The 27796-nt window shown below is 48.3% G+C and overlaps 1 protein-coding gene across 4 annotated transcripts; it reads right to left on the bottom strand.

The window, feature by feature from the left end:
- Nucleotides 1-234: 234 nt before the first annotated feature.
- Nucleotides 235-27372, bottom strand: LOC135818280 (rho guanine nucleotide exchange factor 5-like). 4 transcript variants are annotated; one of them, XM_065331628.1, is made up of 17 exons: nt 26574-27372; nt 12454-12693; nt 11053-11814; nt 9992-10216; nt 8173-8402; nt 7624-7680; nt 7141-7313; nt 6668-6743; nt 6123-6199; nt 5665-5794; nt 5224-5298; nt 4272-4364; nt 3602-3747; nt 2846-3091; nt 1959-2038; nt 1462-1566; nt 235-1146 (listed from the first exon to the last, which is right to left on the bottom strand). In XM_065331628.1, the coding sequence occupies exons 1-17, from the start codon at nt 26677-26679 to the stop codon at nt 941-943; spliced, it is 3027 nt and encodes a 1008-aa protein (XP_065187700.1). In that variant the 5' UTR covers nt 26680-27372; the 3' UTR covers nt 235-940. The 4 variants fall into 4 exon arrangements, with proteins under 4 accessions (XP_065187700.1, XP_065187699.1, XP_065187702.1 ...); XM_065331627.1 differs by lacking the exon at nt 26574-27372 and adding an exon at nt 15912-17616; XM_065331630.1 differs by lacking the exon at nt 26574-27372 and adding an exon at nt 14711-15208.
- Between the last annotated feature and the right edge of the window lie 424 nt (nt 27373-27796).

The raw sequence follows: 27796 nt of genomic DNA, 5'->3' as shown, positions 1-27796 counted from the left end.
GTGTGTACGTCGTAAGTACAGTGCTGCTCAGTGAAATCCAGTCACATCACTCAAGATTGCGCTTTGCACCATTTCGCAGCCCAGTGTTCGCAGGTCCTAGATGGTTGGTTGCACAATCAACGCCCGGTGCGCACTTGAGTGCCACGACTGGATTTCAATAGTAGAGTGACTATCGTGCATCCGAAGAACATGAAGCCCAAGACTCCACGCAGCCAAAAGTTGTGAACGGTGGTGTCGGTTTTCTGCTGTTCTTCAATACAGCCTTTGCTAATATAATTATTATACTTACAATTGTGTGCGCGTGTTTATTTACACGTGCAGTCAACATGTGGCAGAATCATTGGTGCTATCTGAAGGCAGCCAGATTACTGAAAAACCTAAGAACGACGTTCTTGCGCCTCTAGATTACTCCACATGCCTGGGTCACGAAATTAATTACCGTAGTAAAGAGAGAGGGAGAGAGAAAGCTTACCTAAGACTAAATCACCAGCGAATGAATATGGAGTGTGCCGGGTTGCCGGGCTTCCTTATTATATGCTCAGCATTTCAACTTGTCAAGTAAAAAATAAAATAAACAGGAGGTGGAGGAAATTGAAGTTTGGTATCAGGCTGAGGATCTTTATTTTCGTAGAGCGACTTGACAGTGGTTAGACTGCAGTGTGGCAAGTTCTTCTCCATCCATCATATCACGCAAATATAGCTTGCGATACCGTGTGTCTCCGTTGAAAGCTACGGGCATACATCCATCCGGTGGCTACAAGACTTATTATAGTAATGCTATTTTAGAGAAGCCTCTCCCGGCAGGTGGTGTCAATTCACTCAGTCGTATACCGTCGTTATGGTTGGACTGTGAAAGCGGAAAGCCATCATGCACCTTCGCTATGGTCGGACTGTGCAGTGGAGAGCAGTGAGTGCTGGTGTTGCTGCTGGCCTCATTCAATCAATCATGCTCAGTCGCGATGGTTGGACTGTGCAACGGAGAGCATTGCGGCTGGCCGGTCGTCGACGACGAGCCTTGCTTCTTGGTCATCAGGTGTTGCTGGCGCAGGTCACGGGCCCGCGAGTGCGCTGTCTCGCGCTCCTTCATGTAGGCGGCTGGGAACCAGCCTTGCTCGCCCGTACGCTGTGATTGTCCCTGGTACCAGCCTGCCAGCAGTCAGCACAAAGACAACCAAAACATGTATTCCATCAGTAAGAATTGGTCACAGGCTATGCAGCCAGAGATTGCCAGAGATTCAGTATTTTCATGCACAGCGAGTCGCTTCAGAAGCACTGTGTTGCGCACAGAATTGAACCGTTCCTAATCGAAACTTCCTATTGTAATTGCTAGGACGGGTGCTAGTAATCGCAGGCTAGGCAGGGTCAGAACAAAGAAACGGAACATTTAGAGTGCAAGTAGTTCCAACATGTGCTGTGTATCTGCCTCAAGAAATCCTTGTGCAGGGGCACTTAGCCACCTACCGTCCTTCATCTTCTTGAGAACGCTGATGATGTCTCCAGGCTCCATGGATAGCTCGTCGGGCTGCTGTGCCATGTATGGGTGAATGGCCATACCCTCGGGACAATCTGCAATGGTGTGATGTGAAGGGAGGACAAATGGGACAAACGGCATGGCATACAGCTCGTCAGGCTGGCTGGCACATTGTTGCCTAATATAAAGCTACAGAAAGAGGAACACTGTTGCCCAGTGTGGGCTAAATCGGTTTACTACTTACAATGCTGACGACGACCGCAAAACAGCAGCAGCAGCAACAGCAGCAGCAACAGCAGCAGCTTACTATTACAATTGGGGTTATTCTACCATTTTTAGGCAAATTTATGCTCGTGTTACAGAATCTTCGTCATTCCAGAACACAATATACATATAGCAGCGGCTCCAGCTTTGGAGACTGGGCCATGCTGTGATAGCACAGAACTGAGGATGAACATACAGTGTAGTACATATTATCATTACTTACCCCATGCTTCGTAGATTCTTTCATCGCCGTCTTCTTCCTTGTTCGGTGACAGGGCTTCGAGCCATCGCGTCTTCTCCGTTCTGTGTGAGAAAAGAGCAGGCAGTAAACAGATGCTAATGAACTACGTGCCATATGGAACACAGCAGGAAAGAACGAGTTGGTCATCATGCAAGACCGGGGAAACAGTGTTTGATCGGTCCGGACATATACTAGTGTTTCATACAGCTTGGGTATGATGATGGCAAGTACAGCTTGGGTCACATGATGATGGCAAGTACCTCCTCAGCAGTATAAACACTTATGGGTGGCAAAGAGTTGGTCCAGCCGTGGCCTGACCCACCGGACCAGTCCTGCCGCCCCGGTTATGCCATGGCAGCTACAATTGTAAGCATGCATAATTGAGCTACACTCGGCAGTCACCATTGCTACGATACCTCAGAGTTCGATTCACCAGAACTGACAGGTAAATCAAAGTCAAACGGTATTTTTTATATTTCCAGAGGAAGTTCATGAACTAGTCAATAATCATGTTACCTTAGCACACAAGGTGACCATTTCTTGGGCATCTGGAAAATGTGCCTGATTTCGGGTAAAAGTTGTTTAGCCGCAATGTATATCGATTGTAGTCTCGCTCTTTCCACAGCTCACATGATAAAGTGAAGTTGAAGTTAGTGAACGCAAAATGCATTTCTTTAATGTAGTGCACGCATCTGCGCAATCCACACCACTTCAAATGAACACTGGGAAATTTTAGAACCGAACGCTTCCGTTCCCTAGTGTGGATGGCGCAGATGCACGTACTGCCTTGAAGAATCGGAGACGCTTCCGATTTGTTCTACAAAACGTGTCTTTCCAAGCGACACTGATGCCCGGCGCAGAAGTCTTACATTGAGTGTGCCTCGAGCATGTAATCCTTGGCCTGACGGCTGGAGTTCTCCAGTAGGGTGACCTTGAAGCAGCGGTTCTCCGGCGGTCCAGAGTCCGTACTGCTGTTAACGGACAGCTTGAAGAGAGCACTGTCCGATGAACTGCGCAGCATGTTGCCCGGCGGAGGGGCCAGCTCGGCCACAGTAGCCTGCTCGTCCACGGCCAAGAACGGTGCATAGCAGTAGTCGATGATCTTGTACATGGGCCTGGGCGTGATAACATACATATACACACACACATATACACACACATAGACCACACATAGACCACACATAGACCACACATACACACACGTGCACACACGCGCACACACACACACACACATACACACACACACACACACACATACACACACACACACACACACACACACACACACACACACACACACACACACGCACACACACACGCACGCACAATGACACAGTCACATCCAAGGTAGCCAGTGAAGTCAACATGACTATGCACAGGTGCAAAGAAAGCAGGCCTTCTTTTAGTCAATCGACTTCACACAGGTTCAATGTTATGCAGATATATGATTTGGAGATAGGGACTTGAAATGACCAGTATAGGTAGGTCTCTTATTGCAGTGCTGGCCCCATGCATGGATACCATACTGTGTATACGAGTACGAGTACGTTCACGTAACACTTTAACTTCGGCTTGTCTTTAATTGAAAGAAGCCTCCACTTGCGTACGGCTTCACCTGTTCCTACCTCTTGCGTCCGCCCTTGGCTATCAGCAGCAGATCGTTGAGCGCGATCAGGTGCACTTCGCTCGTCTTGTTCTTCTTGTCCTTGTTGATCAGGTTGATGCAACCAGAGCGCTGCAACCAGCGTGATGACTTCACCATCGCCAGAGGCTACAGTAACATGCATAAAGACACACGTGGAGGAGCGGAATGTCATGAGCCTTAATGCTATACAGCGTTAACACATGTTGGATATGCGCTAGCTTGTCGGAAGACCAAGTCACTTGCTTATCAAGTCTTCTCATACTCTGTGCACACGGCCACGAGCATAGCTAGTTCACAACCTCTCTCCAGGATACACACAGTGAAACATCAGTATCAAGTACAATCCTGTACTCGTACCCGGGATATATCGTACTCTTCTCTTTGCGTTGGATACTGCGTACTCCATTTTTAGGACACTGTGTATCCTTTTTCCAGTCATTTGACCTTGGTGGAAGAGCACTACCTTGGTTATGAAATACTGATTTTTGTACATTCGCTGGACGTACGATACACGTATGTCTCACCATTGTTACTATGCCCTATGCCCTATGCCCCATGCCCCATGCCCTATGCCCTATGCAGGATGTGTGAGTGGCGGACAGTCATCACATACATGTTCACGGCTGACTGCGATCAATCCAACAACTTACCTTGAGCTTTCCAAAATCGACCTGGTTGTTGAGTTCAATGAGCTCCTCAGTGCGCTTCATTGCCTTGGCGCCCTCGTTGCAACGATTCACACACTGCCCAGACAGATATTCAAAACACACACGCACAGGCACACACACACAGACACACACGCACATACACATACGCAGACACAGACACACACACATGCGCGCGCATGCAGGCACGCCATGCACACACAGACATTATAGACAAATGACATAATGGAACCCTCTCGACAAGGAGGTAAAGAAGGTGTACGACAGTTTGGGTCTGAGTCTTATTCCTCCCCATCTGGAAGAACAGCTAGCCTGCATCTATGGTGACCCACGTGAAGTGAGCTAACCTTAGCATGTTCCAGCCATCAGTGCAGCGGCAAACTGGCTCAGCCGATTGTGGTCTGTTTGCCATAGCCTTTGCCGTTGAGCTGTCGGTTGGAAAGGATCCATCCACGGTGTGTTTCAACCGAAGAAGAGGTGAGATCAGCTATTGTATTGCATTGAAAATGGCGATTCACTCTATTTCCAAGGTGTCGGCGGAGGGGTGTGCACTTCACTGGTTCCGGCGCTCCTATAGAGGTGGACACGCAGTTTTGCTTTTGTGCAATGCCTGTGCCATTCAATGCCCTAGTCCAGTGCATGGAGTGCTTTGAGATACACCATGAACGCTGTGCTTTTGTAAGGAGCCGTGGTAATCAATGCAGGAGAGACAACTTCCAGTGCTACAATTGCTGGAAGGTCCATCCTCGTCAGTTCTCCGCAGGCCAGCAAAGAATGGCAGCCTATTCGCTACGCTCAAAACAATATGGCTCAAACCTGAAAATGGGGCTGCGACTTATAATCGGGGCATACAGTACATGAACATTGGTGCGTCGGGAAATTATTTCTGGGCCAATAACAAGAGCCTGCAGAAATGGTGAAGCTAGGCAAGACTTACTTCTTTGACAGCGGTCAGCGTTTCCTGTGCCAAGGCAAACAATCCACTGCCGATGGGCACCAGTTTTAGAATTGCCTACGTGCATACAACACAACGCACACAAACATGCATACACGCGCACAGACACACAAAATACACAAACAGAATATTATAGACATAGCTACAGACTCCCACAGATGTACAGTAGAATGACGACACAAGAATGGGCCAGCAGGTATCTTGCCCACAATCAGGTGCAATACAATGGGGTCTCACGTGCCAATAGTCTCAACAATAGACAACCCCATATACTTCCAGTATGACAATTTGATACATATGTGCATTGCTTGTCTCCAACCAGACTTCACACAGTGACCCTGCATCTACGCACGCACTACGCACTACGCACACATGCTGAGCACATCGTGGGTCATTGAAAGACGTGTCATGTCCTGTACTTACATCCACCAGCAGCTTTAGGCGCGTCACGCGTTGCATTGGCAGCAGGAGAAACGACACCAGCGGCAGCTTCTGCGCCTCCTTGGACCTCTCAAGCTCGGTGATGGCCTTTCGGGCGGCGGCATTATTTTTTCTAGCACAGCAGCACAGCATACACACACAGTTAGACCAGAGCCATACCACGCTGACATATGCACGACAGGAGAGTGACTGAACAGAGAGACGGAATGGATAACAATTGAATATGCACTGGGTATACCATGCACGATCAAGTGTTTCCCCGACCCATAAACATGCTTTACTGGTAAGCGATACGTGATAACCATAGACAGTAGAACTCTGATGAGACGTACAACAGGAGTGTGAACTTAGCAAGCCAATCGTGGCATAGTTTTCAAATTCGACTTTACAATCATGTAACTGTTACGTCATGTGTTCTCAGCTGATCTCAGCCCACTCACAGTAAGCTCTCCAGTGTCTTGATCTGGTAGGCCTGGTTACTGCAGTAGTGCACGTACGGCTCAAAGTAGCACTCCACCTGAGAAACAGCACACAACAAAGAGAGCAATACGAGATGTATGTTCAGTTGTGAGTTTTGGATCGTTCGTCCGAGGCAGAGTGCTGGTGGTGGTGATAGTGGCGGTGGTGGCGAGAAGGAGAGCTCTGTGCCAGGGTGTGGGCAGGCATGTGTTTACTGCGATTTTGTCAAAACTATGTGTCTTTACCACCATGACGTTATTCAGCAATAAACACAGCTGCAGAGGAGTCGACAAATCCACTGTCTGAGACTTGGTCATACGAAATACAGCAAACACACACACGGGAATATAGTTGTGCTGGAATTGAGTTGAAACTGACACACTAAGAATATTGACAGTGCCCAACACAGCGTTATCTGATACACAATGACACGCACATACCCCCCCCCCCCCCCCCTCACACACACACACACAAGCACATACCCGCAAAGCATACGCGTATTTACACATAGGCAATCTTTGCTTACATGTTGCTTGATGATGTCACAGACGGTGGTGATGACCACACTCTCCTGCAGCCGTTCCTCTAGCTCGGCAAGAAATCTAACACACACACACACACACGCACGGGCATGTGCGCAAACAGAGCACACACACACACAATACAGTTCAGTTAAATAGACCAAGCTGCGGTGGAAAGCGAACGAAAATCACACCCCCACGAGCTTTTATGCACGACTCAGGGACGTCGGAAGTTAATTTAAGGTGGTACGGTCAGCCATCTCCGGTACAATCTAATTGTTGGGAGGGGGTGGCTCTGCTGAATATTTTTGAAATTTACAGCCGAAATCCGCGATTTCGATTGATTTCATGGGCACCTGGGGAAAGGAGTGATGTGATCAATACCATAGTGACCGTAGCGTGTCCGACGTCCCTGCTTATACAACCTGCTTATACAACAACCAATACACTGTATTGGTGAGCTACAAGTTGGCCTTACCGGTCGCTGACGTCCAGCAGAGCTTTAGCATTGGAGAACAGCGAGTGGCGACAAGCTGGGTCTATGACAGGGGTTGGCCCCGGCGAGAGCGCCTCCGACTCCATGAAGTGCGACACAAGCACCTTCATGCTCTGGTTGTACGAGCGCTCGGACGACACAACTTCAAAGTAGCGCTGGACGGGAAACAAAACAGAATGAAGGGGGAAGCACACATGATATTGCTGCAGTTGCTAATCTGTGGGATATCACGTCCACAAATGACAGATGACAGTATGATGGGTGGTAACAGAGGAATCAGTGCACAGCTAGGTTACAAACTTCCTGTCATAGATCACTATCTTGGACCTAGTTTTGCAGATGTGACTCTTGGTTTGATTCCTTGCAATAGCTTACGCGAAGGCTTATCTGTATGTCATTGAGATATACATTGCTGCCAACACAAGAACCGGCATCTAGTAGAGATAATGCTGAAAAGAGTCCTACCTGCTGCAGCTGCTGCTCCTCCTTTGTCATTTCGGGGATATATTGGCTGTTACGGACCTGCAGGGGAAGTAGTACAGGGATCAGGACAAACACTATGAGCATCCTGGAAAACTGTATTACCGACACTTCCCAGGTGTATCACATAGTCTGGGATTTTTTTGAAGGTGATTAGCAATACCATTACAGAAAAACAGCTTTCTCCTTGGAAACATTGCTATGCTAAGCAAGGACAAAGACAGGGTGGCAGTTGGTTGGAGTTATGAAAAAGATCTGCACACGAGTAGCAGCGGGCAGGTGACAAGGTAAACATGTCAGATATGCACATCACTGTTTCACTTCTGCATCACAGGGAATGCTATTTCTGCGCTCGTGCGTGCATGCATACACACACACACACACACACACACATGCATGCAAACCCATGCACGTGCACACACAGACATTCAGGTAAAGATACAGCAAGCACATAACCAAAATGCTAGCGCAGCTAATGACGAGGTCATCTACTTCAAAATAATTGTGTGATGAGGTCATCGGATGGTGATGTACCTTGGGCTGCTCCTCCCAGCGCATCTTCTTCTTGTCGTGCCGCCGTGCCGAGACTCGCATGGACGAGTGCATTCTGTGAAGCTGCTCTTCGGCCGGCTTGCGGGCGGTGGGGGGACGGACGGGACTGGTTGGCGTGTCCCCTTCCGACGTGTCGTCCTGTTCCGAACTGGTGGAGACGAACTGCCAGGTCTGGTAGAGCATAGGTCCAGGTCCAGACTCATTATCACGTCCTGAAGCGTAAACACATACACACACACACACACACACACACACACACACAAACATGCAGTCCGTTGATCCTAGAGAGCTGCATAGAGTACTCAATGTCAGAGACAGAACTTAGAACATAGCAAACTCAGCAGAGGATGTTCAGGTCAGGAGTTACAATCAACCTGACCGTCCTCCGCCAAGTCTGCTATACACAGACATGCACATACACATACACGCACATGCACACACGCAAGAATTCGTCAGGCGAAATAGCACGTCATAGTACATTCGAGATCAGCGGGAAGAAGATGACGACGTCCACTAATTTAGTATCTGTGCACACGAATCTGCTGTGTGTGTTACTCTGTGTGTCAGCTATGGCATCATCGCCTGTGGTTCCATGCCTAGCATGTACGTCTGAACCATCCTGCAAAGTTTGAATGACGTAGTTTGAGCGATCGCTCCGCGAAACATACTTTTTGAATTTCTCTTCATAGTATATCTTCCACCATTGAAATTTCGAATTTCTTCGATTTTTTGCTGAGACGGGTGGCTTGCAACCTCGACATGGCTTGTTCCAGGCATGCTTTGGAGCCATCGCCTGTTGAAGTAGTGGCGGGGATCTGCCCTGCAACTGCTACAACAAAAAATGATTCGATCTGAGAAAGGGTGAGACCGCGAATCTCGGTTGAATATTGAGTATTTCAAGCCTTTTCACGACGAAGATGGAGTTCTTTTTGGAGATGGATGTCGCGGCAAAGGACATGGTGTCCGACTTCTGGCGTCGGGTGAAGCCAGGGATCATTTGTCCAGTCAGGTCGGCAGCCTAACCGTCGGTAAGCTTGTGTTTGGATCCCGTTCTGCTGGATGTGGTAGATCACAAACAATTTGATATCGCACAAATTGATCTCAGCATCGTGCGTACGGTATTTTATATTCAGAAAACCCCAAAGTGTCTCCGTGTGGCCGTCCTATGCCACGAGAAACTCCAATCAGGCTCCTATGTCCTCTGCCTTCATGAGTGAATGTCCACTTCGTTTGAACAACGAACACAACAATCGAGGACGGCTTTGCAATGAAAAATACAGCTATACTGGAGCTGAAAAAAAGAAGAAAAAAACGTGCTCAGGATGAGACTCGAGTACACGCATACTCTCCCAGCAGGTGAAACGCAAATTTTTGTGAAAAATGCGTGTCGCCGACTGACCAGTAATTTCGCCTGACGTTTTACACCCATGTCAACAGGTACGCGCACGCACACGCGCAGACATGCAAATACACCTATACACATACCCATAAACACAAGCAAGAGAAGTTAGCACACACAGTGCATAATAGTGAATAGGGTGAACAGTTTGGGCAAGCAATTCTTGGGGAAAGAGTATAGAGGGAAGAAGCACATAATATTTATATGAATGCAACATGGTGGAAAAATGACTCGGGTGGGGACAGAAGAGGGAAACAAAGAGAGAGTGAGTGAGTGAGTGAGTGAGAGAGAGAGAGAGAGAGAGAGAGAGAGCGAGAGAGAGAGAGAGAGCGAGAGAGAGCGAGAGCGAGAGTGAGAAAGCAGGACAGCTAGACAAATACAGTGTTACACGCTCTCACTCACCAGCACACGGTGAAACTTTCTCACGACCTCCGGATCCCACTTCGCCGGCCGATGTGGCCTCACCCGCCGAAGCAAACACACTCGTTCCAGATGAACTGCTAACACAGGCCGAGGGGTTTGCAGAGGTGACGCTAACCTGAGCAGTGAGGGTCTCGGAGAACAGATCTGGTGATGGTGTGGCCTCGCGTGATGGCTCGGAGTCGGTGGAGGAGTATGCATGACCATCTGAAGAAGAAAACAGAATTCAAACGATGTATTGAAACTTGTGTACGGCCTTTGATTAGTTGCTTAGGTGCATTCCATTAAGCCTCAAGGCCATCATCCAGCATTGATACACCTGTGGTGATTGGAAGTGCAGGGGTGACCGGTAAGTCGGTGACATATCATCGATCTGCAGATTCAATCGAGGCTTCACGGATCACACAGTTAATTTGGATATACAGTTAAACCCCGCTAATCCACACACCCCTAATGCGGGCACGTCTGTCTATCCGGGCACCTTTCCGACTGATCTCAAGTCACAGAATTGGCTTTTAAACGGCCCAAAACTATTGATCGGTATGAAAAATTCAAAAACGTTTACTTGCATGCATGCAATACTAAGTATATGTATGTATAAATAGACTCTGGTGGAGAGCCAAGGATTAATTTACAAGAAGAAATGAAGACCAAGGAACTGCTGATTGCCAGTTAGGTGTAGAACGTCAGTACCGTTGGCGAGTGTCGTGCAATGTTATCGCACGAGCTGATTGCAAAGTAACTGGTGGTGTTAGTGGATATTATAACGTAACTTGTAGTTCCTTGGTCTTCATTTCTACATGACATGTAGATTGTTTGTATGTTCTGAGTTTTGGGCAATTCCTAGTTCTGGGCAGTGCTTGGTCCCAGCCTGCCCGGATTGGGGGAGTTTTACTGCATAACAAAATCTGAATTGACTGTGGCCCATGTCGCTGCACAATCGTCACAGCCCACACTACTAGTTCTACCTACCAATGCACCAATTTCACTATCATACCGGTAGAGCCATAGCTACGGAGTAAGCCGCACAGATAGCCACTTACTTTGCCGTGTTATCATCGGCCGTGGAGATGTGTCGATCTTCTTGTTGGCGGTGTGAGAGGCTGACTTGGAGCGGCTGATTTTAGGCCGTGGCTTCTCAGATATCGGCGGCTTTCCCAGGGTCTTGGGAGCGGCAGGTTTGGGCTTCTTGGGTGGCTTGCCGGGGGCTGCTGAAGCCTCGCCGAGACCCAGACCCATTGGTGCCTCTTTCATGCGATTCAGAGTGGCTGGTGTCTGCTGGGCCTTTGCGTCCGCGGGCTTAGCGAAGCCGTTGATGCTCCCCGTGGCACTGCTGCCCGATGCGGACACCGGCGTCGACGGATTGCTGTCCGATGTACTGCTACTGCCCTGCACCAGCATGGTGGACTTGGAGCCTTCCTCGGGCGGTGAGAACACAGATACAGACACGCTTCCAGGCGTGCTAGCCGTTCCGGACTTGGACGAAGACGTCGACACCCTGGAGCTCTGCGCCCACAACGGCAGACTGTCCTTTCGTGGTGATTTGTTCTCATCCTTGCCGCTCTTCTCCTTTTCTTTCGTCTTCTTCTCGGACTTCTTGTCGGCTTTCTCCTTGTCCTTTGACTTATCCCTACTCTTCTTGCTCTTCTTCAGTGTTTTCTTGTCCTTGTCACTGGCCTTGTCATCGGTTCCTTCCGCTGTAGCTTGGCCATCAGTGGCCGCAAGGGCACTGACAGCGGGCAGACTCTTCACACGGGGCAAAGAGCTGTTCGTTGACGACGAGGGAGAGAGGGTGTCGATGGGGGCTGAAATCATCACAACATACACACACACACCAATTACCAAGGTAATACATTAGACAGGGAGATACACACACACAGGTGGGAATTGAAAAGTGGAAATCGTCGATACCTACTGCCTTGAACGGATTATTGAAAAAAATCGGCATGCCACTTTACTATGGCTCCAGGTTGTCAAACAGATTTCCGTAGAAATCGATTACATCACGGAATCTATACTCAGTGCAGTGCTGGTAGACTGGGTAAAATAATGCATGAAACCAATGCGGCACCGCCGTGTACGTGTCCACGCACCATACCACTGCATCGGCATTGGCCGGATTTTTTTGGCGACGATTGTAGAAGCCATCCTCAACCATCATTGCCTTTCTCATTTCTAGGTACTCTCAGGCGCGCCGGAACCGGTCCGGTTGGTCAGGTCATCATCGGACCAACTTTGTGGCCACCAGCGTTTGTGTACTGCTGAGGAGGGCACGGGTTCATGCTATATCATACACCACGTACGTAAGAGCTATGGCATGGCTGGACCAACCTAAAACTGCTTCCGGCGGTCCTGACTCTAGTGTGTGAAGTACTGTGTGTGAAGTACTGTGTGTGAAGTACTGTGTATGAAGCACTGTGTGTGTGAAGTACCGTGTGGCTTACCATCCAGGTCATCGGCAGACACGGTCTTCGTGCTGCGCGTGTTTGAGCCGATCATGCGGAAAATGGACGCCTTGAACGACCGGCGCTTGGTGCTGCGCAGCATCATCGGCGACTCGGCGGGCGAGTCCGGTGAGAGAGATGCCACGCGTGTTGTAGACCGGTCGGAGGCTGGTGGTGGCGATGCGCCAGCACCGACGCGCTGGAGAGCATTGCGCTGCCGCAGCAAGTTCCTGCCTTCCACTGTGGAGGAGGAGCACGACAACAGAGAACACGATGTCAAGACAATGAACGGTGAATACACATGCAGCATTGTGAATACCTCTACAGAAGCCCCTCGCTTACCCCCCCCCCCCCCCCAACAGGGTGCCAGAAAAAGAGGTGACTCGCGTGTTGAAAATGGAAAAAATATGGATAGATGAAATCCACGCTTTGCTATACCTGTATTAGCTCTTCTGTACAGACATTCAGTACAGAAATACTGTAACATGTTTGCCACTACTGCATTCAATTAAACCAACCACGCATTTTGATGAGGGAGCTGCAAGCCACTCATAGCTGAATTAAATACCGTCGTGAAAATAAGTCGTGTTGTTACCCAGTACAGCCAAGTCTGTAAATCTATGCCTGGCTGGGAGAGACTCAGAAAGTGACATGCCAGGGCTGGCAGTTCATGTCAATGTACTTGCAGTCTTGCATTGTCCACGTATGCACCAACACGTTTAATCGATTAACGTCGATCAACAATTATGTTACATCACGATGTAAAGTATAATTATTACAACACAAGCGTGCAATGCTGTTTACAAAACCAGCAGATCTACACTGCTGTACTGCAGCAGTGACACGCGGCAGCAGCAGTACAACAGTCTTGAAGGCACTTCACGGTGTCTGGTGTTGCTCAGGCCAACCCTTTTCGTGCTACCTCCCCTGCCACCTGACACTAGAGAGAGTGTGGGACAGAGCGCGCGGTCTACCTGAGCTGAAGTGACCGCCACGTACAGCAATAGCTGTGTTCGACACACACTCTTTCCGCGTTGTAACCTGGTAACAGCTGATAGCCAGGCGTCTAGGCTGGGAAATGCTCACAGCGGGCCAGGATTAACATGATAAATGTCCACACGTTATCGCTCATCACTTCTGAGCGATCCGCAATAATTTGTATTGAAAGCAAACACTTCATCTGTGAAGTGCTTGCTCGCGCTCGCGACTACAAAGCACAGTCGAACGCGGATATATACGAAATGTAGTCAGGACGGACCGTAGCCGTGGGTGAATCCTCAAGCGCGCGTATGTCACACATGACACAGCCTAGAAAAGGACGAGGGCATTTCTTCCTGGCAACTGAAATCTTTCCGGGCAACGCAGCACACGAACCTGTATGGACAGCACGCAAACCTTTATGGACAGCACGCAAAGTAACGACGTTACGTTAGGAACACAAGTCACAACACAAAAAAACGCTCGAGCGAGGTCGCAAGCAGGCAGTAGTCTCCATCTGATCTTCAGTGACAAGATCAAGAGCGCCATCTGTGCTCCTTGCAAAGCTGGCAATTTGCGGACACTCCATACAGGCTATCTCTAGCTGACAGGTCTCTTCACAGTTGCGTTTCTGCAGACAGTTGTGGATGTCCGCGACGCTCGTTGTACATTCATCCATCTGCAAGGTCAGATCGATGTGGCGAGCACAGCACTACGAGTAGATCTACTGTACATGATCGCCTCTCGCCTCAGACTTTCTTGCACACGTGCGAGCAGTCAGAAGAATGATACTAGTCTCTTACCTTTGCACATTGGTGGCAGCGTGCCAGCAGGCGTGTACGGCACCAACTCCTTCGGCAGGGTGGATGTTCGAGGAGAGGAGAGGCAGGCTGCCATTCTTCACTTCACACCGACTCCAGGTTAATAGTACCTTCACACGACCTTCCCTCCGTCAAACGACAACCACGATTCAAAAGAGCACGCGAGTTTCAATGTTGAAGGCGCGATAGTTTTCAACTACCGACAACTTTCGGATTGAGGCTGACTGCAAAAAGCTGGTGTAGCGCTCGCGAACTCTACCCTTGTCTGGGGGTAAGCTTCAAACGAGCCAGGGGCGCTCTGTCCCACGAAGGAGAAAACTCGCCCGCGCACAAGCCTCAACACCTTCAGAAAAAAGCGCGCTCCAGCAAAAGCAACACATCCCATGCAGCAAGCACACCTACACGCTGGATTTACACCGACCCGTGGCGTTGCACGGGGACTCTACAGCACAACTCACTGTTAGCCGCGCCGTCGACCGGTAGTTGCTCCATGATGCAGGCAGATCGGTAGCAGCGGTCGGCATGCACGCCAGGCGCTCACGTAGATCGTCATCGACGACGACGACGACTGCAGATAAGGCAGGCGGAGGTATGCGGCCGCTTCTAGCCACTGTGTTGATATCAGTGAGCGAGACTGGCACCCCACAAATGAAGCAGCAAACAAGGCGAAGGTGAACCGGGGGCAAACGATACAGCAGTAGCCCTGCAAGCAGCACATCTCCCCGGCCCTACACTAGGGCTACAGAGGCCCGCAGCTTCCTGGAGATAGCGAAGTGAGGTTGTAAACTGTCACGTGGAATTGCCGGTATTATCTGTAACAAGACCTCAGCTTGACCGATGCCCTCCTCATAAATCACCCACAAAGGCTTGCAGAGGTCTCCTGAAATGTGCAGCGCAGAGGTAATAGCGTACACACGCGTCAACGCATCCAATACAGAACCGGGCGCGGGCGACTGACATTCAAGTCAAGTCAGCTTGAATCGAGTTGGAAGAAAGCGAATAGTGACGAAAACAGACCGCTAGTGTATGATCAAGTAGTTGTATGCGTGCCCACGAGGATCAAAAGCCCACACATATGTTCTGCATGTCTTAGCTTGGAGCGTTTGAAGACCCAATGCACATAATATATATATAAAACGCGTCTCAACCACGATAGGGGTTCTCACGTGCTGCCAGACCACCGGCCACAACGCATGATTATTCGGCGTTGATGTAGCGACAACTCTACGATTCGCACGGCTAGGACAACTGTTTACAAATTAATACAATGGCAGAAGGAGAGCAACAGCGCTGCTGCATGCCTACATTATGCAATGGCTGGAGCACTGCTTGCACATGATTTAATGGTTCCATTGGTATTGTCGCTCGCGTGAAAACCACGTCTTTGCAATTATTTGACGAAAGACAATCCCATGAATACGGAAGTATTTGGAATGCATTGAAACGACATGAAGTCCCGCGCCGCGCCAAGGTAACCATGTGAAGCTTCGGCCTCAACTTAGCAAAACTCAAATAATTAATTGTCAAAAGAAATAGATCACCCTGTTTTTTTGAAGTGCATGGTTGAGGAGTTAAAAAAAACACGTTCAGTAAGAAAACATGTCAACACACATGTCAATGTTTAGCTAGGTGAACATGCCGCTCTAGCTTCCGACTGACCTGTCGACTGCTGAGGCGATCTAGCTTCCGAAGGCGACGACAAGGCACGGTACAGCTTCCTCACCAGCAGAGGATCCATTATTCCTTTGGTAACGACCGGCGGTGGCGGACGTGCAGGTGGCGGCGGACGTGCGGGCAAAGTCTTGGTCGAGCACAAGCGACGCTTGGTTTTAGGCAGCGGCTGAGGTGGCCTACTAGCCTGGAAGTCGAACACGCTGGCATCCTCCTTGCCATTGAGAAACGTTGCCCTTGGATGTGAGCAGCGATGAATGGGAGGTGGAGGACGCGGAGGTGGAATTATTTCTCCAAAATCTCTCATTTTCTAAACAAGCCCACCCCTTCTAGACACATTAGTAACGTCCAACCAGCAAAGAATGCAGTTTTCACGCCGAGCGCAGCATAATCCCTCTCCAGGAGGGTTTCCGACACGAAAAGCCCACCACTCTGAAGAGTCTAATACACCAACTTGAACAAGTAACACATCGCCTATGTTCTCGAAAATCGCACAGCGAGAGACGGTGATAACTTGTGCCAAGCACGTTAGTTGTGAGTCTTCTTGCCAGTGCATGAGACGCTGTATGTGCAGAGTACACACTTGCTCGAGTCGCTGTGTGCCAGTACAGAGATCTGGACATCGCGCAGCTCTGCTATTCGCAAGTCGAAAGGGCGAGGAGACAACTGGTAGAGAAAGGCAGGAGTATCGTGTGGCCCGCCACAGCCATCATGTGTTTGGCGCAAGCACGATATCTCGGCTCAACAGCCAGAACGGCACTGGGGTCGTGGCGATTGTGCATGACCAGCGTCCACTGTACGAAGACGGCATCTTGGTAGATCTACATAGCGCACATGTACACACAGTACAGACAGTCGATCCATCATACCTTTGAAGTAAAAATGTGTACAGTGTGTAGACCATTACAACATAACCATTGTAGTGGTCTGAAGACTGATATAGTGTGAAGACGAACAATGATTCGAAGATCTATTGTGATCACACTGGAATACAGCGACTGTTAGTGTTGGTGTTAGTTGTGTTACACATAGCTGCCCACCTCCTTCTCCAGTCAGCGCCGGCACCAGAAACGCAGGCGCTGCTGCATGCTGATGCTGGGCCTGTCGGGAAGCGGGGGAGAGCAGCATATCCCTCGCAGTCTGCGACAGTGTTCCTTCCCGTGCGTGCAACGGGAACCTCGCTGATGTCGTGACGGATGTGTATGTACACATAGATCTACGCGGAGTCGTGGACCGAATCATTGCAAGTGAACCCAACGTTTCCAGGGAAATCATCGCGTGGCAAGGCTTGCAGTGAGAAATAACGTTACTCAACTCAGCAGTGAGCTGGTTGAGGAACTTTGCAACCGCCAACTCAACACCTACCTTGAGTTATCCGGGTACTAGTGTAGGCAAGGTTTGTGCAATCATGTAATGTAGGTACCATTATGGTGCCTTGGTGGGCTCAGCTTAGAACCGTCGCCTAGGCCAGTATCCGCGCTGAGCATCCCTCGATGTAATCATCTCATTCTAGAGTGAAGCGTCAGCACAAGGTACGTAAACATCTATATTTTACATCACACACACGGCACAGAGCACCAAGCATCGCTCGTTGTAACTACATGTAATACTATTAATACCAGTTTCATGCCCATAGGCAATCATCAGACAGCGTGTGTAAGATTGCTCTATTCGAACCGTTCGGAACGAATATTGAGCACTCTACCGAGCCGGAGGACTCTCATTTGTATATTTTACATCATGTCATCATATTAGAAGAACCTTGACTACCGGTCACAGTGCCCGCATACAGTGTAGTACTATGATTATACTAATCACTTACACTGCCTTCGCGCTGAAACACTAGCATTGCATAATATACCTGCCATGGGACAATACCTATACTGGCTATAGTGAATGAGACCACACAACCCGCAGTATAGCACCAGTCTCCTGATGGTCACTCTTTGTTCCACCCGATTTTCATTTGTTTATATTTTACATCAGATATACTGATCCGAGGTCAAACGACTGGGCTCCATGATCCACTTTACCCGTGCTGGACATGGGCCCTCGCTGCTGCAGAAGGGAAACTCGTCGAAGACTGAATACTTAGTAATGTAATTGTTATATCCCAGACACTGCATAGTGGCAAACATGCCTGTACTGGATCATTACATGGCAGTGTATCCAGACGCAAAACCAGTTACCTGGGGTCATGTCATGTACACTGTGGTCATGTACATGTACATCTACAGCCTAGTACAGGCACGAGGTGGGACACAGAATGATGATGGACGCAGCATACCAGTCCCACGATAACGACCACTACTAGCACTGAGTCTGCACATGTGACAGACCCAGCAGTACTGTCAGTACTCAGTAGGCATCGGGCCTCTACCGGTATTCCGTTAGTGACGTCAGTCAAGAAGGCAAGATACTAGTAATTAATTTTGTAACGACTGGGGGGCGGAATCATCCAGTGCAATCCAGGTGAATACTGTTTGGGCGATGACAAATCAGGCAGCAGCTGCCTAATAGCAGAAAGTTACCGCAATAAGTTGCCAATAACTGTCATAAACACTTATGAACATGTACGTGCAGCGTGTGAAAGGAAAACACCGACATCCGCCACCAGGCACAACACTTGCACCACAAACTGTTACTTGGATAAGCAATGAAGATGTACATGTACGTCTGCTCTACATAGTCATTGCACTGCTTATGCGGCGGTCGCCAGTTATGTAGATATCCGGTTCCCTGCAGCCTGACATGGAGACGAAGGACAGGCCTAGCACGGTGTGTACGCGCCGTGAGTCGCCCCAACTCGGACCTGCGTATTGTTGTATCGGCGGGGGCGACACGCAACGCTCCTCTCTCGTCACACCACCGACCTAGGCCCGGTAGCCTAGGGCTATGGTCCTTCCCCCATTTTCGTGTACATCCACTGTGTACATGAATCAGATACATGTCACGATTCTGGGTGTAGTGTTGGAATTCATCACAATACATCGACGTAATTGCAGTAGCAACGACGAAGTGTGAATCCAAGATAGATACATTGTACGTGTAAAGATTCTGTGGCTTGCATACCAGTCAAAAGAGAGGCGTGATCGGATCTATGCAGGCTTCGTGCCAGGCCCAAGGGCTGCTTCTACTAATACTAGTATGTGGCCGCTTGTCTTCTGAATGTATTGCCTGATTTCAGGCAAAAATGGCAGAGCTTTTAGTACGGCAATAGGCAGCATGCGTCTAGCAGACTAGCCTAGGACACATTTCACAAAGCAGTAAGTAACAAGCAATGCATGCATTTGCAATCGTGAGCATGACGTGGTAACGTTGCATACCTAATACATGTACATGTATGTCTTAAGTTAAGTACATGACTACTGTATAAGGATCATTATGCTGAAATCTATTCTACATTGTACTGGCACTGTTAGAAATAATTATTGTAAAAAAACATCTTCTCCTCGGGGATCCAGTCGGGTCACTATCAAGCGTCAACAATTGCACTTCAGCAGTCGAAGACTTTGAACACCTTCGTTCAGCCATGATAGACAGCATCAGCACTATGATAATTATTATCATGACATTGTATGTGCGTGCCTTATCTCCTATGTAACCATGGTAACCATATGAAGATCATCAAGCCATTAGGCATTAGGTAGGAATGATTTGTGCAATCATCTTAATATGCACCTTGCATGTCACCGCCAAGAAGAAAATGGAGATTCGGCACAAGCGGAGGCGCGATAGCGCAGCTCTTCGAATCTTTCAAGTTTCATGGAGTTTCTTCCTAAATCACCTGGCTGCCAGCATGTGATTTCAAGTAAAAAAAAAATAGAAAAAAAGCTAGGCAGGCTGTGGAAGGCTGGGGTTGCCAGGGCCTGCGGGTTGAAGTAAAATACACGTCACGGGTGTTTGCAGTGCATGAACTCTGGCCAGTCGTCCCCGTACGCAAAATGCGTACGCATTCGGATCTACCGTACATTTCCTCATGTTTTGGGCGAATCTGAGCGGTACGACGCTGTCGAATTGGGCCTGAATTTGCCCTGAACCAGCCGCTATCGGAGTAAAATTAGGTGTTTTGAAGGCCACACGGGAACACTGCGGCCATATCTTCTTTCCTGTGTCGTTTGTTTGAAAATCGGAGTGTTTTTGAGCTCGTAGTTTCGTCTTCGTTGTGGAATGGCCGTGCGTACATTCTCCTTGGAATTACCAAAGTCACATCCCCGTTTATTACATTACTAAGAGTTTTGCCGGCAGCCACGATAGTTTTTATCCCTGCTTCCATACGTCCTTTCATTGAACAGCCAAACGAAACTTTGTGGCGCGCCTTAGTTTTTTTGTGGCGCGGGGGTCTCAAGTTTGTTACTTCGAGTTGTACACAACAACCACATCAACACCTCAAAGGACCAAAAAACCAAGTGAGCAAAGTATTTCAACGTTGCGATTTTGCCTGGCCTGCTGTGAAGATGGAGACTTCTACTCGGTAGCAGATACTCGTACCAATAAGCTGGGAGGGAGAGCGTGGCGAGTAAAATGTTGGGATGAAAAGAGCCACATTCTCTCTCGGAAAAGGTCGTCGTTCCAACACACTTGCTCTACCCAGATCTGCAGAAGGCTAGATTTTGCATGCACGTGCGAGATTCGCATCCGCCGCGCACATAGCCAGAGTCGAAATTGTTGTACTCTCGGATTTGCAGCCATCTTGACGAGTGGCCACTGCGAAACACCCGTGACGTAGACCTACGTCCAGTGGCAGTCCGTTGACCTCGGATATACAGTGCCCCCGCTATAAGGTGCAGATTGTTACGTCCCCAGAACGGCGGAAGTGCGTCATGCTGAAGTAACTAATTACTTAGTTTCACTGACACTGTTACGCGGATCATCCGATGTAGGTTCTACCGTCAGCGTCTGTAATGGCTCGAAGCGGCAGCACGCTGCACGCGGAAATCACTGAGGTGTAAACTGAAAGAGTATTGCTTTTTAAAAGATGCGCAAGCTCCATAAAAAAGTGTAGTACTAGTTATGTAGTACACTGTATAGATTTTAGTGCTCGCACTCGCAGGCAGGACGAGCCAACTCCCAAGCCAAGGACATCCTGACAGGTGCAAGCTGAACAGGAAGGCAATACAAGTGCGTAGCGTCAGGACTCAGGACTGTCCCACTTGGGACGCTCTACAAGTATCATAGAATCTATGGAGCAGTACAATCATGTACTAGCACACTTGTGACTTCTAAAAGCATGGTGAAGACCTACCGGCTGCGTGTGTCATCGCAACGGCCAAGCCTAACATATAAGGACGCGGATTTCTTTTTTTGGTTCTTGATATACAGCAGGTCTGAACTGAAGTACACACAAAACAACAGGTCAGCAGCACCCGCGCCATCAGAAGCCAGAGTCCAGCTCGCCAGAGAAAGTCGTCTTGACCCCAGAAGCACTGCATTATGTAGTACGTCAACCACAACGATAGCACCGTCACACAACATTCTGAGGACATGTCCCCAGGCCCTGATCTCAGATGTCAAGGGCCACTGAAGTGAAGAGAGTGGAATGAGCTCGAGGAGAACGGAGAACGACGACGAAGAAAAAAACAGACCCTGGCACTGGCATATTATTGGGCAGCTGCATCACTCAGCCAAGTGCTGAAGTTGTACTTAATTAGCCTAAGTACTTGTGTGCTAAAGGGACCTGGCCATCACATACATAGGCACATACACATACACATGTAAATACTGGACATTTTAGGGATCAATCCCTCATGGGAAATGGCCACCTGAAACGAGAACCTGAGTACATGCACCGCTGACTAGTGCACTACAAAACGAATATCCATAGAGAAATGGGCTCAGAGCTAACCTAATTATCAAATATTTGCTGTGTAAATTGGCAACTGAGGGACAGACAACTAGTGCGCTTTACAGTGCGACAGGTATGAAGTAACGTTTCTTCAAGTCAAGTACGAGTACCCGTATGCGCCCTGTTTCAGCGCCCAGATAGGGTACCAGTAGCACACACATGTAAAGGACAGTGTACAGTCAGTGGACAGGAGTGGAGGTGTAACCTTGGACTGACTGTAGACTGGAGCTCTGGGCGAAACCATGGTAAACTGGTGCGCTTTTATATTTCTCGGTGCCATGCATTGACAACATTTTTTATACATGTACTGCCAAATATGGCACCTTCCAATCATTGAATGTAAAAGTAACTAGTATAACTCTATGAGTAACTGGTAGTGTGAGGGAGGCTGGATTGTCAGAACGGGTACTGAAGTGTGTGATGTATGTAACTGAGTGCATGTGTGCATTCCACCACGAGGAATCGCTGTCCAGTTATAATCTTCTCTATAATGTACTGGTGAGGGTGCAGGAACGGCAAAGACTAGGACTTTCTGGCATTATTAGTACTGAGTTCTGGCACCATGGCACTGGGGCTACATAACACTGTATCCTTGAGACTAAAAGCATTCCTTGGAAGGCACGATTCAGTGTATGGAGTCCACCAAGAGCACAGTGTGGCTATGTGTCACATGTTCCAGTGATTTGTTTTGCCAGGGCTTGAGTGGAGTGTGTCAACAAAAGAGAGCAAGAGCCAAAGAGAGACAGAGACAGAGAGATAGATAGATAGATAGATAGAGAGAGAGAGGGAGAGAGAGAGATAAAGAGAGAGATAGATCGAGAGATAGAGATAGATAGATAGAGAGAACTAGGGAGAGAGAGTACGTGCTAGAAATGTCAGACTGTGAAATCTGAGAGAACTATGTCGTACTGACAACTCAGATCATGTGCGTCTAGAAATACAGCTCTCCGTGTCACGAGCACTATGTATAACACTGTCAGTAACACTGTCAGTAACACTGTCAGTAACACTGTCAGTAACACTGTCAGTAACACTGTCAGTAACACTGTCAGTAACACTGTCAGTAACACTGTCAGTAACACTGTCAGTAACACTGTCAGTAACACTGTCAGTAACACTGTCAGTAACACTGTCAGTAACACTGTCAGTAACACTGTCAGTAACACTGTCAGTAACACTGTCAGTAACACTGTCAGTAACACTGTCAGTAACACTGTCAGTAACACTGTCAGTAACACTGTCAGTAACACTGTCAGTAACACTGTCAGTAACACTGTCAGTAACACTGTCAGTAACACTGTCAGTAACACTGTCAGTAACACTGTCAGTAACACTGTCAGTAACACTGTCAGTAACACTGTCAGTAACACTGTCAGTAACACTGTCAGTAACACTGTCAGTAACACTGTCAGTAACACTGTCAGTAACACTGTCAGTAACACTGTCAGTAACACTGTCAGTAACACTGTCAGTAACACTGTCAGTATCACTGTCAGTAACACTGTCAGTAACACTGTCAGTAACACTGTCAGTAACACTGTCAGTAACACTGTCAGTAACACTGTCAGTAACACTGTCAGTAACACTGTCAGTAACACTGTCAGTAACACTGTCAGTAACACTGTCAGTAACACTGTCAGTAACACTGTCAGTAACACTGTCAGTAACACTGTCAGTAACACTGTCAGTAACACTGTCAGTAACACTGTCAGTAACACTGTCAGTAACACTGTCAGTAACACTGTCAGTAACACTGTCAGTAACACTGTCAGTATCACTGTCAGTAACACTGTCAGTAACACTGTCAGTAACACTGTCAGTAACACTGTCAGTAACACTGTCAGTAACACTGTCAGTAACACTGTCAGTAACACTGTCAGTAACACTGTCAGTAACACTGTCAGTAACACTGTCAGTAACACTGTCAGTAACACTGTCAGTAACACGGAACAATCACAAGACCTAGTATTGTAGTACAGGTGTTGCACCGTTTTTGAAGAACACAATGACACCAGTATGCACGTGGAAATGGGCACAATACACTACACTACAATCCATTCACGAAGTTTTTTTAACCATTGATTCTGGCCCTTTTCAAATCCGACTGGCGTAAGCCGTATTAGGGTTTTGCCATCAATCAAAACCCAATTATAATTTGACTGGAGATGGGATTTGGACCTGCATGTCTTCACAATCATTATGCTAAACTCGGTTAAATACTCAAAACCTGGCCAAAAATAACTTCGATGTCATCAACATTTTATAGAAATACCGGTACAGTACAACACAATTGGAAGAACATTCGATACGCACAGGAAAATTTTTTTTTAAAGGGTCGCAAGCAAGATGATCATAATTTTCTTATGGACCATACACTGGCTGTGCACTGTTGACAGGTCCTCTCATGCTGTGCACGATGAGTTCTCCAGGATAACAGCCATATTGGTGTATGGATCATAGACGTTTGTTGCAACAGGAGTTGCTGTTGTTGGTTACAACAAGTTTCAAGTTCTGCTTCTACTATCAATTTAAATTGCACATGTTTATGCCAGTACAAAATATGGAACAACCAACCTCCATATGTTTTATATGCCTCAACAGCCATTTTCTAAACTATAACCTACGGCGACAGCCAGGATTTTCCCAGTAAATTGATAGACAGGTACCAAACCCAGCGAGAATCTCAATGACCAACCCAAAGGAAACGACCAACCCAAAGGACGGGCGGGGCGGTACAGGCCATCACATGCAAGGAACATGTACATCATACTTTGCATGACTTGGGACGGACTGTGGGACTGGAGGGTGAGGCTGACCTGGTAAAATAGCTTTAATGCAGGGATACAGGATACGGGTTATGTCAAGTCTCACTGTTGTGGTGTGCCACTGCCTGCCTCAATTTCCCTATTAACGCTGTCAGAACACAGGCTTGCAACTACACGTCATCTGGGGACGTTTAGCACAAATGTTGGCCAATATGAATCACCGACATGTTCTACGGAAGTCATTCCCCTGCTTACATGACGACATCATTCAAAAAATTATCTTGCTAGGACTGTGTTTCCATCTCCCTTTGTTACCCTGTCAAAGCTGGTACGCCATAGTGGGTCTCATTTGCTCATAACAGTGTAAGTGAAAGATGCGCAATGAGATAAATGTTGAGCGGCGACCTCTGTCAAATGTTGTACATATACATGTATCATTAATGATTTTGGTAATAATTAGAAATTTCAGCAGAGTTTTCTAAGAACTTGTCAGAAGGACACAGATTTCCTTTCAATGCCGGCAGGGAAATGCCAAGAAGTCACTACAATCGAAGTAAGCACTGTCGCAATGCGCAGTACGACTCATGCGCACTGCACATACCACATCATGCAATGCGCGGTTGGCAGTAACATCGGTTAAGACAGCTCCTGCTTTTGCACGGATATGTCCTGGCGAATTCTGTTGAACTGAAACGCCATACGCATTCTAACTTCCTAGGGCTTGGAGCCTTTCCCAACAGTGGTTGGCTAGGAAAAGCCCAAGACTGTAGGGTAGGTGGTTGTTGAGCCATGCTTTTTTTGGGGAACAGAGCCGATAGGTAAAGTTGCCCTGTAACCAAACACCCAAGTCTGAGCTCATACTCGGTACCGCGACTGAGTCTCAGCAACACTTCTCGTCTTGACTCTCGGGTCACCGGCAGCTGCAAACCAGACAGGGTAGCCACCAGTGGCATCTTGGAGCAGCACGTCAAATGCCCCCAAAAGGCGAAATGGCACGAGAATATAGTCCACGCACTGCACTGTATATCTGACTCGTCTGCACAGTGCATTTGCCTATTTCTCTGTGATCTCTGGGCTACTAGTTTCACTTCAATATAACTGTAACATTATTATTTGAAAGCTATTTCAAAAGGCAAGTATTTCTCCAACCTCCCTGACTGAAAGCCTTTACTTGTGTTCCAATCAGGGAGGGCTGTACAGTACCTGGCAGGAAATACACTGCCCACGCCAGGGTGGGCACACAGCGACTTTGACAGGCTTTGCTGAAAGGGCTATGTGCACATATGGCCCTGCAGCAGAGCCAGAAGGGGTCGCACTTGCCAGGATAAGGGACAAGCACACATCTAGTGTTGACAGGTATACGCGCAGACACTGGAGATTCCACAAAAACATAACGATAATTCTCTCTCTCCCTCACAGCTCGTTCGCGGACAGATTGCTGGAGGAATGATACTTAGTATCCTGAAAACACCTGCACAGTGCGAATGTGCGTTGCACTTATGCTGTGGTCCTTCACACCGCTACTCTCACATTTTAGTTTCTACATTCCCTGCTGCTCGCCACCACCATGATCGCCAGTTGGTTGCTCTACACAGAAACGGAGCAGCTCACACATAACCACTATGAACTAGAGCTGCTTGAGCTCTCGGTTTTTCGTCCAGTCGCGCCCTTTCCGTGTGTCGAATCGCCATCCGCCCGCACTATCCCGAGTAGGAGTGGAGGGAATTGCGACGCCTATGAACCAAACCAAAGGCTAAGCCTTCGTCATGGCTGTCTTATCACTAGACATTGCAGCACAGTGCGACTACTTCCGCACGCCAGGACACACTCGCTCACGATGCTTCTACAATGACTACAGGGATGCACATAGACAGACATTATTTTTAGTCACCGTTCAGGCAATGATGTAGTACAATACGATAGTCGATAGTAGACCTACGCTTTCACGAGGCCCTGGAGGCTTTCAACATCTGATCTGAAAGATGGTGGCGGTAATAAACAACAACAGCGCTGCACGTAGCAAACAACAATGAAACTTACGGTTTGCCGTTCCGGAGGGCCGAGGCATCATGCGGATATGGTTCACTGATATCTTGTCCAAATCCGATAAGGATTTCGACTTGCTGCCGTCCATGGTAGCCAACATGATCGCGTCAATCCAAGCGGCACAAACTCAATCCAAGCGGCACAAACTCGCAGGCGTATGGTCCGCACCACAACAGACTCGCAGCAGCAAGCAAGCAATCGGCACACTCCCGGATAGCGAGAAATTCCTAGAGTCTAGGTCCAGCTTCTATCACTGGGTGTCCAAGACAGTGCTAGCACTACTACTCCCTCTACAAACTGCTTTGCGTCACCTGTCCTCGGTTTGTGGATACTTCAGGGCCAGGGTAGTAGATCTACGCGGTTGGGTAGTAGGTCTGGGCGACCGGAAAACCTTCTTAGCCAACAGCGGCGTTCTGATCTATCCTGGCAGCTGCCGCTCACAACTCAGCTACTGACCCACTGACTGTATTACTGTTACTAGTATTAGCTACAACAGTGCAACACTACTCCCATCCAGATAGAGTGCCGTGGACCAGGTTCACCAAAAGTGCTATCCCACGCGGCCAGCGAAGTAAGAAGTTTTTAGATCATTTTGCAGAGCTGGACTTTACTTTGAATGGTGTCAATCTCGTACAGTCACTCACACTTCACACTCGAATCACAGGTTTTTGGTTCACTCGCGATCGAGCACAGTCACGGGGTGCAAGGTGCGACACGAGCGGGTTCGGTCGTATTACTTCTTCGTCCACTCCGATACTCTCGGAGCCCGGCGTATTAGTATCCGATCGATCACATACAATGACTTTTTTTACAACAGCTAGCCTAGGCCTATAGGCTGAAGTAGAGGTCTCGTCTACTCATCTCTAGCTCTCACAGCCTCTCACTGTCTCAGTGAGTCTGACACTCAGCGAGGTGATGGCACTAGTGCACTGATATCATGATGGGCGAAACAGTCCATTCATTTTTTTTATTTTTATCGACACCTCGATGAGAGTTCCGACATATCACGGACACTGTTTGAGTTCGATCATCGCCGGCTGCATGCAGCTGGTACACAGGTACATGGTACTGTATGCTGCTTATCGCACGTGAGCCTAGGCTACAGTACTCAGTACTCAGTAGGACATGTCCTGCCACTGCAGTCTTCAGTCTAGCTCTAGTCTAGAGTGTAGTGTAGACTACGATACGGGTGCAGTGCACAACTCAACTGGGGATCA

Source organism: Sycon ciliatum, chromosome 5 (genome assembly GCF_964019385.1).
Source record: "Sycon ciliatum chromosome 5, ocSycCili1.1, whole genome shotgun sequence".
NCBI lineage: Eukaryota > Metazoa > Porifera > Calcarea > Leucosolenida > Sycettidae > Sycon > Sycon ciliatum.
Note: the sequence above shows the minus strand (reverse complement) of the source record. Positions and strands in the feature narration are given on the sequence as shown.